Source organism: Camelus ferus, chromosome 34 (genome assembly GCF_009834535.1).
Source record: "Camelus ferus isolate YT-003-E chromosome 34, BCGSAC_Cfer_1.0, whole genome shotgun sequence".
Taxonomy (NCBI): domain Eukaryota; kingdom Metazoa; phylum Chordata; class Mammalia; order Artiodactyla; family Camelidae; genus Camelus; species Camelus ferus.
Window position 1 is genome coordinate 6,968,520 of NC_045729.1, and position 16,604 is coordinate 6,985,123.

At 38.5% G+C, this 16,604-nt stretch overlaps 1 protein-coding gene across 11 annotated transcripts in view; it reads left to right on the forward strand.

Annotated features, from left to right (window-relative positions):
* The window catches only part of SOX5 (SRY-box transcription factor 5), a 903,217-nt gene extending 887,032 nt beyond the window's left edge, over nucleotides 1-16,185 (forward strand). For all 11 annotated transcript variants that reach the window (XM_032473064.1, XM_032473061.1, XM_032473062.1 and 8 more), the window contains 4 exons: nucleotides 1,642-1,750; nucleotides 4,493-4,666; nucleotides 9,338-9,554; nucleotides 11,127-16,185. In XM_032473064.1, the coding sequence (XP_032328955.1) occupies nucleotides 1,642-1,750; nucleotides 4,493-4,666; nucleotides 9,338-9,554; nucleotides 11,127-11,430 (804 nt within the window). In that variant the 3' untranslated portion in view covers nucleotides 11,431-16,185. The remainder of the gene's footprint in view (nucleotides 1-1,641; nucleotides 1,751-4,492; nucleotides 4,667-9,337; nucleotides 9,555-11,126) is intronic.
* The last annotated feature ends 419 nt before the right edge of the window (nucleotides 16,186-16,604 follow it).

Genomic DNA, 16,604 nt, shown 5'->3' on the forward strand with positions numbered 1-16,604 from the left:
GACCCGTGGACTATCAGATCATGTTGATGGAATGTGGGGTTTTTTTTTAATGTAACTGTCTTCTATTTCAACAGCTACATTTACTATAAAGAGAGCCTGTTAAGCTGGTGTCTGTGGTGCTTCTGGGCTCAGCTGAATATATATAGCAGACTCTCTCGGCAAAAGAAATTCAGAACATAGAAAGCAACTGAAAATACAATTTCATACATAAAACAAATTGAGTGAGGGTCTACATTTTTAAATATATCATTTCTTTCAACTTTAGTACTACATAATCCTATAGAACTAAAGTTGATGTAAAGTATTTTGTTTCCAGTTTCCTTACTTTATTTTATAGTGACTGACAGCTTTAAAATATTTTTTCCATTAAATCATGTTTAGACTTTGATGAACAGAGACGTGGGTTCCAGGGCAACTAAATTAAGTGACTTTTTCATCACGTGTGTACAATTGTAACACTGTTGGAGAGTTTTGTAGAGATAAAGTCTATACTTACTCTATGAGGAATTTCCATGCCCTCTTGGCTCTTGGTGGGAACGTTTGTTGGGCCCTTTACCTGTGATACTATCTTAAATAGTTGATTATTTTCTGTGAACATTTTATTGTGTTAATAGCTACTCCACAATTACTGTGGTTCACTTGTGTGATTCATGACTGTGTCCCTTCAAAAATGAGGTGCATAATTATAAAGAAACATGAGCAAATTTTATGAAATCCAATAGGTGCTTTCCTTAAAGCTGTTTGGAACCACATCATCCTCAGGGCAATGATGGGGAGTGCTAAAGAAAGTTGTAAACCTTTTACTGTATGCTTTTCTGTTCTTAAAATTACCCAATTACTTAATTTGAAAGTAGTTTAAAATCTCATGGGGTTTAGATTAAGCATTAGATTTTTCTTGAAAATAATTTGGTTTGTAGTGCCATGTTCTCCATGCATGAATTCAAATCATGCACTGCATGCTTTCAAATGACTTGATGTCTTTGCAGATCTAATTTTGGTATATTTGTATCTCAAATAATTCGCCAACTCAATATTTTGGCTTAGCAATCCAAATCAAATTGTAGTCCAAGTAGCAGGCACTCACATTGAATGTACAGAGACTTGACAAGCAATTAGCAATGAATATTTAAACGTCTTCATTACCCTTGCATGAGGAATGCAGATGGCATGTAGGGAGATGGCAACAAGAGGGCACTACTGCGAATTATGGTTCTATCATTTGGTCACCTGACTATTGGAAGACTTTCTCTGGGCCCCATGCCACTTCTATACTTTTACTGTCTGGCTAAAAATAAAGCAGGCCTTCCAAATGTTGTAAAAACAGGTTGCTTCCATGAAATTTCTATGCACATTTTGTGATTTGGGAAGGTTGTCTCCAAGAATCCCAGCATACCTCCTTCAGGCTTATCAAAGCCAAATGCCAAGACCATATAGGGGCTTCTAAGTTCCTTCAAAACTCCTACTGATCATTTGCTTCAATTACCTCAGTATCATGGGCTGAACGTGCAAAGGTGAATAAATCGACATCTCACCCCTTCCAGAAGCGAATGTATTTATTATATGCGGCCCAGGGAAAAAAAAATGTCTTTGAATAATTACAATTTCCAGATTGAGTCCTCATTATAAATTTCTTTTTTAAAGGAAAAAACAACACTGGAGAGTCTGACTCAGCAACTGGCAGTTAAACAGAACGAAGAAGGAAAATTTAGCCATGCCATGATGGATTTCAATATGAGTGGAGATTCTGATGGTTTGTGAAATTTTTCGCATATATTCCTATAGCATGCAGAAGTGTCTATTTAGTGCCAATTAAAAGTAATAAAAACAACATACAAGACAGCCACCTCATACCCGATTATTACAATAAGAGCTCACATGGACTGGGGGGTTCCCCTGTGCCAAGCACTCTGCCGGGTGCTTTGCATAAATCACCTCATTACTCCCCAGCACAACCTGTGAGATGAGTAAGTACTATTACTGAGAAAGAGATTGGCCCTTAGGAATTTGGAGTCATTTTTCCCCAAGACTTCCGGGCCGTAAGTGCCAAAGGCAGGTCTTGGATTCAAGATCACGTGGTTCTAAAGCAAATGCTCTCAGTCACCATCTTCCCCATCTTTCTCTGCCCTGTTTTTCACACCTGAAACAAACCTTTCAGAAATGTGTCCCTGTAAGCTCAGCTTTAAGTTTTCATTGTCAAATCTGGACGAGAGCACATGGCTCAGAGGACATTTTCAGGATGGTTTCTTGCACTTGGGAGCCCTTCCCTCTTATCCCATGTGCCATGCAGTCCGGTGCCCTGCCTTCCCTCTGCACCCCGTCTGGGACTCCAGCTGTGCAGCCGCGTGCTTCCCTCCTGTGCCTCGAGACTGCAGTCGTCTGCAGCATCTCCGAACATTCTAAGCATCCACAAGGACAACAGGAAAAATAGATGCTCTAATTCGAATAGCATAGCAAAGAGGGAAAAAGGAGGTGCGAGTCCTCTTATGCTGAGTCCTAACGAGGGGACCTCATTCCAGTGTCAGGTGACATGCACGCATCTTAAGAGCACAGCCCTCAACTTTGTTACTATGGCAGAAGCTCCCTGCATACAGCAAAGCCTGCACGAGGGCACACCAGTGAGAAGCATACTTTAGGACAGAGGGACTTCTGTGAATCCCCCAAAATACACACCTGTCTACTCTGTGCCTGGGGCCAACTCTGCTTTTAAGTCCAGTTCTGAGCTAGCCAAGGGACTAGCCAGACTTGAGCATGTAACCCGGTAATTCTATCGAGACCAAGTTTTACTGAATTGGATATCCAAGCGAAATCTGTGTTCTTCTAGCCCATTATATCCAAACATTTCCTTCTATTTTCTGCTTTGCTTAGGCTAATTTAAAGCTGGCCTAAGTTTATCTTACATACAAAGAGCTTGTTTAGCTTTGATGAAGTCACATAATGTTCATTTTATTGCTTCTGTTGCTGTAAGGTGTAAGAACAAGGAAAGACAGATGTGCAAATGATCATTTGCTAGTTACAAACCCATTTTAGAAAGATGTCACCATATATTAGCACTCATTTTTGTCAATAAAAAGACAATTACTGGTAATAACACATTTCATAAATTTTAAGTTGTATTAGCATGATAAAATATACCCATGGTAATCAGCATTAAAACATCAACACTTCTGTTGCTGTTATTTGTTAAATTCAGTCATGCTTGTATGCAAAATATTTTCTAATCTTTGTCAGACCAAAGAGCATATTATTGAAAGGGAAATAATGAGAAGCTCCTAATATGCTGTGTTTTTTGTTTGCTGCTACAGGGTCTTCAAGTCTGGGTAATTTGGGTTAATTTCTATTCCTTCAAATTAAGAAAGGAAAAGGAGTATGGAGGAAGAAAAGCAGTGCTTTTATTGATTATATAAGCCCCAAACCCCAAAAATATTTTACATTTTTACACACTACAGAAGTATATCTCTCTCATCTTCTGAAATGAAAACCCTGGACAACTTGGTGTCAGAGTTCTACATTTTATTCTGTTTCTCCTTATCTGCTGTGCTTAAATTCAAGTATCTCTGGAAGCAGTTTAATCTGCTGAATCCAATGTACAAAGTCAGATAAAGCCTGGAGGAGTGACTGCGGCTCCCACAGGATCCATGTGACTCTTGCTTGCATTTCATCACCCTGAGTCTTGCTGAATGGAATGTGACTATCAGTGGGTCTCTTTGGATAACTCAGATGTCAGGGAGAAAACTAAGGGGAATGAATTCATTATATTATTTTTCACCTTAAATATGTGACTGTGCACTTCCTAAGAAGCCATAGTAATGTAACTATTCATTTGTTCTTTTTCTGCCATTTTCAAACATCTTTCAGGGACCAGACTGTCACTGCTTTATCAGCATATTTCATGCAGTTATTAGCACATAATTTCAAAGAAAAGCCAAACATATTACAGGAAATATCTATATTGTGTTTTGACCTCAAACATTTATTTAGCAGTGTTTTTTATTTATACAACCTCAGAGAGAGAAAAGGGCATGAGTAGGCTATGTCCTAACAGTCTTTAGATAGCAGAGACACATCCTTATCTGTTGTCCATTCTGCTGAACAGATTGGTGCTTCACAATTTTGTGAGCTCTTTGACTTATTTAATATTTCAACAGCAGCGGTATACCTATGGATCAATCCAACTGTTCTCTTTCCAGTTTGCATCAAAGATCACATACTCAAGTTCCTGGTGTCCTCTTGAAAGTAAGTGGTGAAACAGTCCATAGTCCATTGAAAGAAAGGAAAAATATATTAGAAATGGATTAAAAAATATAAATAAAACACTTGCCACCACAAGGCTTATCACAGAAACGTCCTAAGCAGGCATGTGCCCCAAGAACTGGAAGTACCAGTATCAAATGTACTTTTTGTCTTCAGGTATCTTAGACTGAGAACAAATCACAAAAGAAGAGAATTGCCAGAAGTGTTGACACTAATGTGAAGCCATGTTGCCTGTTTTTAGGAAGTGCTGGAGTCTCAGAATCAAGAATTTACAGAGAATCCAGGGGGCGTGGTAGCAACGAACCCCACATAAAGCGTCCAATGAATGCCTTCATGGTGTGGGCTAAAGATGAACGAAGGAAAATCCTTCAAGCCTTTCCTGACATGCACAACTCCAACATCAGCAAGATACTGGGTAAGAAAAGTATTGAGGGCCAAGTGAAGTATGAAGGAAAGGTACGGTTCTGTTTTCTGCATTTGTTGAAAGACATGGGGTTTGGAAGCCCGACAGCTCGTGTTTTCTGCTTATCTAAGCAGTAAGCGCCATCACTGAGCATTTTCTTCTGATGATGAAGCAGTCCATGTTCGTCAAGAAATTATGCCCAAGTTCTGTAGCTAATTTAGCTGTGTGTTTCTATACTAGTTGTTGTAATATTTTCTCTTCTTTAAAAATCTAAAAATATTTGTACTAAGAGTAGGAAAAATATTCTTTTCCTATAAACCAACATTGGTATTGACCGTATTTATTCTTTTTCTTTGCAGACTATAGAATTCAGCGTGTTGTCTGGGTGGGGGTGGGCTGTCCTAGTACTACCACTGAAAACCAGTTTAGATTGTCAAGACACAGAAGATGTCAAATATGCATTTTTTAATTTTTACTTTTAGTTACCCATGTTTTCAGTATCATAAACTTATTTCATATTTTAATGTTAGTTGTTCTCAAATTAGAAGTCCCCAAATGTCAAAATAAATTTTAAAAAAACAAACTAAAAGTTAAGATTGTTTAACCTGTCTTTAAATCATTCAATTTATGTGTCTGAATTCTAAAAAAAATAATAATAATCACTGATTAAAACTCCATCCTAAGTATAAGAGAAGTATCTGTTTGATTACATGAAGTATTTTAGGAAATAGAGCAAAAGCCTTCATGGAAAAAGAGGACTAAAAGAATGTCTTTCTGGTTTGAAGGAGAGAATATTAGAATGATCATATGATTGTATCATAATAGGCTACATGAAAGAGAATGCTGCCTAATTTAATTAAGATTTTCCAGTGAAATTGTATTAATTAAAGATATAGCAGGGAAAAAGCCCACTGAGGTGTTCCGGGCCTCAGTATTTAGTCATAGCTTCAAATAAATGAGTGATCTTCAAATACCCGCAAGATCATTCTAAATGGCTCATTTCATATAAAAGTACAAAGAAAGCTTGATGTTTTCCTTTTTCCTGATTGTTTTGGATAACAGCCTCCGACAGCACGCCGCTAATTCATTCTGCTTAAAACAGGCGCCTGAGCTGGGCTGACATTTTACGTGGTCTCTGGGGATCCTAGTTGACATTTTAAAGGGCTTCTAAGCATTTTATAATACCCTAAAATCTGGTTTTAATAAGCCATTCTGCTGAAATTGTTAACATAAGGAATCACCTTTTACTGTTTGGCGCTAGATCAGGGGATGGGGGACATCTTTTTCTGATTAGATATACAGTAGTTGGAGGAAAATGTGCAAATTCATTACAGACCCCGTGGAGATGACACTGTTGCTCAGCTCAAACTCTCCATTTTTATTGTATTGCCAGATTTAGAAAGGAAAAGAGCACTTCCAAGACCAATTTTTTTTTCTTATTTTGAACATCGCATCTTTTTGACTGAATCTTCCGTTTCATCATCAGGAGAAGCACCTAAATGTATACTTCACTCTTTTTTTTATTGTAGAAGCCCAGTCCTTTGAACAGAACAGGGAACTTACTCCCTGTACGTGGTCCAGGGTGAGCAACCAGCCACACCCAAATCGAGGAGATGTTTTCACCTCTTCTGGAGACACCTAAAGCACTGTCCTGCCATTCTCATTTAGTGTCTTTCAGGGCTTTACATCACAGTTACAGACGGTGGTTGTACCTGCAGAGCTATTAAAACCAAAACCACACCTGTCATTTGGTGAAGGGGTTACCCTTCAAAAGTTATTAATAAAAAAAGTAAACTGTTTGCCACCAAATCAAACCACTGTTCTGCTCTGTCATAAAATGGAGTAAGTAGCTTAAGTATTAACTGGGTCAAAATGGTACCTTAATTCTTAATTTTGAACAGACGTGTAACAATGATATGACCATATTTTTTAAAAAACCATTTTTTATTTATGTATTTATTTTATAATATCATATTTTTAAATTGAAGTGTAGTGATGTACAGTGTATGTCTGATATGACCATATTTTAAAATGTAGCATAGAATTCAGGGATACTTCCAGAGAAATTATATTATCCAGTATCAAAATATTTTGATTCCAATTCATGCCAGAGTTAGAAGCCAACTTATTTGAGAATTTACACATCTTTTATCATCCTTTTCTCCTGTGCATTTTAGCCAGAACAACTTTCCTTAAGTTCCTCCAGGCCCCCTTAGCACTGCGAGGCCTGGACCATTCTACTTTTCCTCTGTGAGATGCTCTTCTCTTTCCCAGCCCTAGAGGAGTCCTCTTTGCAGCAATGCCTTCCTGACCTACTGAAGACTGGTCCCACCTCCTTATCATATGTCCTCATACCTTCCCGTACTTTGCACATTATAATTAAAATAATATATTTTGTACTTAGCTATTTAATAAATTTCTTCTCCACTGGCATAAGAGCTCCAAAGAAATAAGAACCATAAGAATTCACCCCTGCATATCCAGTAGTTAATGCAGCATCATGCACATAGTAGGAAATCTAAAAATAGCTCTTACATTCCAAGCAGGCTACTATGAGGCAAAAACATCCTTTTTACTTAGAGAAACATATTCTTTTTTGAGCTTATAGAAAAGTTGGACTTAGGGAAGACTCTTTGGCAGCTCCTATACTAGCTAAGAATGCTAGTTTCTTTGTTCTCTGTGGTGATAAAAAGAGCCAGTGAACTTAAGTCAACCATTCTTGATCCACTGTTCAATTTCTGTAATAATTCAGCAAGTTGTTTCTTTTCCACTCCCTATTATGAGATCCAGAATTCTGAAATACATACCTATAAGAAACTCCACAAGAAGAATTGATCCAATTCAACACTATTATAGCTTTACCTGTGTTTATATTGGCCCTGAGAACAACATAATGATTTTTCGGGTACCTCTGGAGAATGATGTTGGGCAGTAAGGAGTGTGAGATTGTACAAATGATACGGCCCGACCAGCTGACTCAATGTTGGACACAGCATTGAAATACAAGTTTGAGAAAGGAATAGAAAAATCGACTCTATTATTTCAACTGTAACCTAAGTTTCTGTTGTTAATATAATAACATCATATTGGCTGTCTAGATTGGAAAAAAAATCTGTTTATAAATCTTTGTGACACCTACGTGGAGATACCCCCCCCCCCGCCACCCCAGCCAACATCTGTTCCAATAGGAAACAGTTCTAAGGGAAGAGATGCTCTTCGCGTTCCTTTAACAGATATAACTGCCAGTATTGAGCAATTCTCTGCATCTGTAGGAAAGCGCTGTTCACCAGTAAGCTGGTTTGCATTTGAGATTCGGAGTTAAGGCTGAGCAATGAGCTCATGCGGAAGGCTGAAGAGCTTGCTCAGGTGACTTTGGAAGGCAGGTAGAGGCAGCAGTGCTAGGACGTCTTTGGCAGGGATCTCCTCATTCCAGTGATTTTGGTCTTTGTGGATCTGGCTAGAGTTGAGCTGATTACTTGCAGATAAACACATTTCATCTGCGAATGGATTTTCCTCACATGCTTAGTGGAAAATAAACATTATTACTACTTCTATTACCCCCTACACATAGCCATATGATAGAATCAAAACTTTAAATCATATCTATATTGAAAACTAGCATAAACTATTCTAATTAAGATTCAAACAGTTGTTTCTCACCATCGTAGTTGAATCCAAACCAGAATTAAATGTGAAAAGAAAGGGAAAACCAATTTGGGTTAACATCAGTAATGCATACTACAGCACAGGAAGTGACATTTTAACAGATGACTGCAGGTGATTTACAAGGGAAAAATACTGCTGAACACACACTTCTTATTGTAAGTTTTGACCTCTGCTGGGTCATATGTAGTAGGTGGGGGCAGGGCTATAGGGACATACATGGTACCACACTTCCACTTCCATCAAACCTGAGTTTGAGTCACTGATCTACAATTTAATAGTTGTGTGACCTTGGGTAAGTTACTTCATCTATTTGAACTTCAGTTTTATCACTGGAAAATAATTGCTGTGTTATAAGGTTATGGTGAAAAGTAAAAATGAAACAACTTACGTAAAGTTTTTAGCACAGGATCTAACACACAGTCGTTACCCAGTGCATGTTCATTAATATGCTTTTTATAATTAAAATTTTAATGAAATGAATTTTTAACTGTAATCATGTAAGGATCCTTAAACATTTGGTGGAGAATGAGAATTATATGTAATACATGTAAGAGATATTTGTAGTAAGTAATGTACCCCCATATAAAAATACTCAGTAACTAGACAGTTCCCCTCAGATTCAAAATATGTTAAAAGTTTGTGCATCACTCTTTAGTTCACAGTTGGGTTACACCATGGTCTAATGTAGAAATGAAAGGTATCTCCATTATATCATCTGTGAACTTCTCAGTACATAATGTACAAGTTTGGCTAAATTGTTCATTCAAGACAGAAAAAAATATTGCTCAGTGTTTTGTCTCTGGGTACACAGTTTCTTTGCAGACACGGCCACCAACACCTCTGCGCTGGTGGGATCTCACCTCCCATGTCAGAGCTCATGAATCATACTCTTTTTATGTATTTCTGGGATTTGGCCAGCGTTTTCACTTGAGATGTTCATGTTCTCAGTTCTATTTTTTTTCTTTAGGCTCCTCAGCTGCTGGGCAAATGGGAACGCTAACCTTCTCTTCCCCCTAGGATCTCGCTGGAAAGCTATGACAAACCTAGAGAAACAGCCATATTATGAGGAGCAAGCCCGTCTCAGCAAGCAGCACCTGGAGAAGTACCCGGACTACAAGTACAAGCCGCGGCCCAAGCGCACGTGCCTCGTGGACGGCAAGAAGCTGCGCATCGGCGAGTACAAGGCCATCATGCGGAACCGGCGGCAGGAGATGCGGCAGTACTTCAACGTTGGGTACGGCCGGCGGCCGCGCGCCCTTCGGGAGCACTTCCTGTTACACTTAGCGGGATGTGAAACGTGTTTGCTCAGTTGCGCAGCAGCATTTTGAGAAAGAACTTGAGCACTGTATTTACAGAGACTAACCCCCCCCCCCATATAGTCCCGAGAAAGAACACTTCCAGGTGAATCCACTCCACGCTCCTAGAACAGTGGCTCCAACGTGAGCTTTGCTCATGGCTGGTTTGAAAATAAAACATCTGGAAGGAAACAATCTTGAAGTTTGCTGTTAGACACTTAAGGAGTCTTCCTGGTTCTTTTCCTTGCTGCTTTTCCTGACTTGCAGGATTGCCCAGTGATAAGTTCCACAGCCCCTAAGAACTTAGTTATGTTGAGACAATACAACATAAAAGTGATTCCAGAAGCAAGAAGCACTTGTTTCTGAATATCGAGGGGACTCTGGGCTCTCAAGGCACATGTGTGGCCTTAGAAGATTACACACAGTAGGGGTTCTGTTTAGGGCGCAGCGTTGTGAATGGGGAAGTTTCCTTCTGAATTACAGGTGCCTCTCTCACTGTGTCTTTCCCTGCTGCTTAAGGCGCGACCTGCAGCCACGTTGCTTCTGCAGAATTTTGTCGATCGATCGATCGATAGATAGATAAGATAGATAGATCCATCCTGGGAGCTTCTTAGAATAATAAACACTGTTCTGAAAATGGCCAGAGGATACCTTAGAAAAAAGCCTTTTCCAGTCTGCCCTGTCCCCTCCATTCCCCTGAAAGTATCCCTTGCTCTGTCCAAAGGATCTGTGATTTACATCCCAGTGCATGACTCTTCTCAATGCTGAGCGCAAAATCCAGCACTCCTTGGGGAAACAGTAAACATGAATGAATGAAAGAAGCATAAATGGACATCTTCTATTAATCCCTTCCCCCTCAGACCAGCCACGGAATTTGTAGAGCCCAGGGTAAAACGAAAACGTGGGGTCTTTGTTACAGAGTTTCCAAGAATTTCAAGATTGTGACAACAGAACTTTAAATCAAGTGTAAGGTCTTTCTAAGCCCCGGGGTCTGTACAACTGCAGGGGTGGTTCACCCGTGAGGCTGGCCCTACTTCCTCGCCCCACCAAAACTTATTTCAAGGAAGAGGTGATATTACTCAGTTTCAGTGAGTTTTAGGCAGTCAAGTTTCACTTGGGAAGTTCTAATACTTTAGGAGCTTTCCATTAAAATTGAATCTTTAGATTCAGTTCTTTTTAAAAGCTGTTTTGATGTGTCACAGTGAAGTGACCCTTAACTTGGGGTCAAGGACTTGAGTTCATCTGCTTTATCTTTCTGCACCTCAGTTTCTTTTCATACAATAGATTGGTAACAACACAGAATCATTTTAAGAATCAATGGGTAACCCACGCAAAGGCCTTGTACTTTACAAAGCACTGCATTGAAGTAAGGCATTGGGGTCAAAGGAGGATCCAGTTTTGAAAATGTCAGGTGAAACCCACTACCTTGGAGTTGAACAAGCAGAGCAAATTAGTTATGCAGCCAGACGTGCACCCAACTGTCCGCTCACCCATGGTTTCCTCTCTGACAGGCAACAAGCACAGATCCCCATCGCCACCGCTGGAGTTGTGTACCCTGGAGCCATCGCCATGGCCGGGATGCCCTCCCCTCACCTGCCCTCTGAGCACTCAAGCGTGTCGAGCAGCCCGGAGCCTGGGATGCCTGTCATCCAGAGCACTTACGGTGTGAAAGGAGAGGAGCCACATATCAAAGAAGAGATACAGGCTGAGGACATCAACGGAGAGATTTATGATGAGTACGATGAGGAAGAGGATGATCCCGATGTAGATTATGGGAGTGACAGTGAAAACCATATTGCAGGACAAGCCAACTGATAAGGGTCGAAAGATGGTTGTGACCTTAGGACTTAAAGAAGCCCTAGCTGGTTCATCCTTACCAGTGGCCAAGCACATTAACTTTCTCATACACTGACTGTTACTTTAACTGTTAGTCTTAAATAGTTGGGACATCAGCTGACTAATAGACCTTAGCCTCAAAAGGCTTGGAAAGGAAATAAAAATACAACAAGCAAACAACAATATCAACAACAAGAGATTGAAATAAGCTATGGGTAAAATAATGCCAGTAATTCAGCTGCTACATCCAAGCACTGAAGTCTTACCCGTCAACTTTTTTTTTTAATAAACTTTATGGCTGTTTGTTCTACAATGTTCTAGAAATTCTCACTCAGGTACACAGTGCCAACAAGTGGCTTGTGAATGTGTTTTGTTGTTTTGTGCTACAATTTTTAAAAAGAAATAAGTTTTGTTTTGTTTTGGGGGGGGTTCTGGGTTTTTTCCTTTCCTTCCTTTCCTTTTTTTTTTTTTTTTTTTTTTTTTTTTTGGTAATGCACCTGACAGAAAAAAAAAAAAGAAAGATGATGAATTTCTCTTTACTTCTCTCCACTTTCTCCATCTCTATACTTTAAAGATGGAAGTCTGTGCATGGGGGGGAAAGAGGGAAAAAGAGCCTGTTTTTAACTTCCTTGCTATCCACCGCAAAGTAAGCAATCATTTTCTTTAGAGGACTTTGTCTATTGCACACCACACTACATCTTTGAGCAAGTGCCAAATTTGTACTGAAGTGTTGACCCAGTTGATTTTCTTCCCTTTCCTTTTCCCTGTTCCTTCTTAAATTAGGACAGTGTTATATCTTAGACAATCCCTTGAAAAACCTGAAATACCAGCAGCTGGTGAGATTTGACTTTTTTTTTTTTAATGGAAACTGTAGGTGCTGTTCTCAGGTGAAAAAGAGAGAGAGAAAGAGAGACATTAAGAAATTTAGAGAAAAAAATATTTTCTGATCTTGGATTTTTGTGTGTATGTATGTGTGTGATTATGGTACTAATAGGAATAACAGTGGACCATTGCGAGTTAAACCCACATCTGGGGATGAAAGCCCACATCCCCCCAAGTGACTGGTCTGGAAGCAGCCTTGACCTTGACTTTGCACTTCAAGTGACAGCTTAATGACTACAGGGCTCAGAAATTATATCTTTAAACCTCTGCTATGATGACGATTGGATGAATCAGGTGGCCCTGTGTAATGGGTGCATGAGTAACACGGACGCTGCCATCAGTCTGCTCCCAGATGTCCCTTCTCCCTGGTCAGTTGGTTCCACTAACGTTTGCTTCTTAATGATTTCTGTTTGTTTTTCCTGTTGATAACTTCGAGCAAAACAATCCTTGTTTTCCTTGAATATATCTGCCCATTTTCCAGAAACATAGAATTAGCTTGTTTCTTCAACATTCCATCCTTTCCTGAACAGGAAATGGAACCGATGATCTTTACAAGGTATTTTTCATCTCTCCATGAAATGAGGTGGAGGCCATTTACGTTTCAGAATTGTGGGCCATATGCATCTCATGCTATAAAAAGCAGGATTTGATCAAAAGTCATTGCACCCCAACAAGATGGAGCCTGGCCAAGCCCAGCAATCTTTGCCACTACTCTACTCTTGCTGTAAGATGAATCCGCTGACGTCTGCTTGGTTGATTCCAGCAGAGTATGTGCCGAGAGCCACAGCTGATGGTGATGGGACTTAGATTTTGCCAGCCGAGTGCCAGGGCAGTTGTAGGGCTCATACAGGTAGATGCAAAATCACTTAAAGTCAGTCACCATGGTCTTTGCTGAAGCATCAGACAGTAAATACTCCCACCAGTGGCTTGGATGTGCTATGGTTTTCACTCCAGTCATCATTTTCCTATCCCATCCCCCAAACCTGACCCTAAAGTTTGATTTTTCTTTTTTTTACATAGAAAGAAGAAAAAAATTCTTTTTTATTTTTCTCTCTCTCAAAAGACTTGCTCTGGGGTTTTGCTTGGAGGAGCTGATCATAACCTGCATGTCAGAGATTTTGTTTTGTTTGTTTTTCTGTTTGTTTCTGATGACTGTATTTTCATTTGATCTGCCTCTTTTTGCTAGTGTTGTAATAATGATGATGATGATAAAATAATAATAATAATAATAGTAATAATAATAATAATGGTCAGCTGTTCCCAGATTAGTAAGTTATGTATAATTTATTTCTCCCTTTCTATTTTATTCTGCTCTGATTTGGAAGTGCAGCCAATAAGTTGTTAGGTATTTAAAACAAATTTTCATCTCCAACATATATGTATATATATATATATACATATATATACACACACACGCACACATACACATATGTTCACTCACACAATTTCACGTCTCCTTCCATAAGTCTTCTCCTTTTTAAAAATTTGGCCCCAACAATGTCAGGTTCTGATGTTTAATACGTAACGACTGAATTGATAGGAGGGTCGTGTTCAGTCTTAATTAACTTATGCTCTCATCACTCATTTTAGTTATTTAATTGCCACAGTTATCTAGAGCCAATTTCTTTTTGTTTTTGTTTGTTTTGTTTTTAAGCACTCTGGATTAAAAAAAATAGACACTTGTTTTTATATCGTTATTATGTACAATGTGAAAACAGATTTTTAAAACTTTGTTCTGTCTTTGTTAAATGCTTTCTGACTCATGTGGGTTCACCCCTCACGTTTGCTGGATACTTACCTTACACCACGTTATAAGGACGCTTCGTTTTCATTTCATGGCTTTGGGCTACAAGAATACTTTGTTTTAGCTCCAGGTAGATGCCACTGAGGGCGTTCATGGCTGAAACCAGTTCTAACGCACTTACCCGTGAATTGACAAAACACTTCTGTTTGGTCTTTTTTTGTTTGTTTCTTATTTTGTTTTACTTGAAGGGGAACGTAAAAATTGTTCATGGTGACCTTTACCTACGAAATTCAGAAGTTAGTTTTAATTTTATTTAGTTAGGTTTCTATCAGAGAGACAAAGCTGTGCATGGACTGAAACAGACAGCAGATCCATAGCCCTGCATTATGTTTTCTTGTTCTGATAGCTAATTTCTCGGACTGCCACAATTTCTTTGCCTTAATTTTCCCTAAAAGAAAACAAACAAAAAGAATCATATTAATGTTTAAAGTACTTTGAAGTCATTTGATAAAAGGTGCTATGAATGGTAACCTAACTGGGTTAGCACATTGCCTTTTTGGCATTTGATTGGTTTATACCTTTTGTAAAGGATCCTAAAACCTTGTATTCTTTTTTGGTGCCCCATGATGACAAAAAAAGATAAGGGAGAGGAAAGGAGAGTAAGATCAAACTAGAATGAACGTAAATTCTCCCTCCCCACCCCCGTTCCTACTCGCATTTCACGTTTTCTTTCTCTCTCTCTCTCTCTCACACACACACACACAGACACACACACACACACACACACACACACACACACACACACACACACGGGCTCAACCCAGTACTGAGGGATAATCTTGCCAGAATTCTGGGGTTTTTTTTAATGGTTATTGAAATCAGTTCCTCTAAAAGTAGTCATGTTTTAATACGAATCTAAGCATCACTGGAGAGAATAGGTTAAAGTTACACACTTATAAGTCACTAATAATTTGGCTCGTTACCACAATTGAATCAAATGCAAAACCGTTCTTCAGTACACTTGTACCTAAATTAGTCAAGTCAATGTTTAACATTTATTTGGCATCTGCAGCTAAGAGTTAACCATGTATAAAATCCCTCCCAAAGAACATAATCATTATTGAAACCAAATCCTCTTAGAAGGGACAAATAGGAAAGAATTTCTTTGATGAACCTATTTCATAGGTTTGATTTTGGAGTAGACTTTTTACCTTTAATTCATTTAAAAATTTTATCTTTAACTCTTTCATGGTCCGATTTCAGATATTTTCTTAAGCCAGAAGATGTTACTGTTCCCAAAAGAAACCTCTCATACCACATTTAAAACATCAGAAGCAGTTACGTTCTTATTCATTCCATTGGGTAAATTATTTGAATTGTAATAAACAATTGTATATTTACAAACAGGTTTATAAAATATTTGTCTATCAAGTTAATAGTAAAATAAAAATGGGGTCTGCAAGGAAAAATTTGAAGCCCACTTAAAGTGGTTCAGAGATCTCTTTTGTCTTATAGGGCATAGGGTTTCGTTTAGACAGGCTTTTACAGTATTTAATTTTAAAGTTTCCTGTAACTATCAGTTTCCCAGGTTGAAGATGATGTTTTTTCTACTGACTGATTCCTGTCCTCCCCAGTGTTTCTGTCACTGGTTCACTAAAACAGTATTTATATAGCTCCACTGGCTCTAAAGCTCTTAGTCCTTCTAACAGTTTGGATTTTATGAGTAAAAATGGGAAAAAAGTAGAAAAAAAAAAGACAATCAAATGCCTGGAGCTTAAAACAAAGTATGTGCAACCTACCATCTCACTTGAAATTTAATAAAATAAATAATTATGTAAATATAACATAGAGTTATAGATTTATATTTTGTTCATAACACATAGTGTAATATAAGTTGTATATTTTCATGTTTTTGGTTTTATGTTATCATTCATGCCACAATAAAAATAAAACAGGAGTTTATGTACTCTTAAAAAAAAAGATGTGGGTTGCCACCAACCTGTTTTTTGTTTGTTTGTTTTTTGTTTTTTGTTTTTGCATTCTCTTTTTTCAGTATTACTGCCATGCAAGGCACCAATAAAAACAGCAAATGTGCTCTTTACCTATTATACTGTGTTTCTTTTCACAATTCTTCTTATGGAGTTTTAATCATTAGTTTTCTTACGAAAAGAGCAAAAGTATGAACAATAATTTTGCTTTCTGTATAAATAACCCCACTTCCTGAAGTTGACTTTGAATTGAGAACTAAGGGTTGAAATCTTAAAGTGGGACATTCTAGAAAGCCCTGTTAGACTGCGTCTCTTCACACAGCTTCGCCATCAAGTCAAAAGACACCCTTCAAGTATGCAGCTGTCTAACACACTAAAAACACCTGCAGCCCGAAGCACCCTTCATCTTTTCCCAAGCCTGACACTACCATTGGGGCTGGGTTTCTGTGCTTTGGAATTGAATTTCATTCTGTGGTTGTACAGAAAAATTTCTATATTTTGATTTGTGAGATTCTTAAGAACTATCATTTTCACCTGAG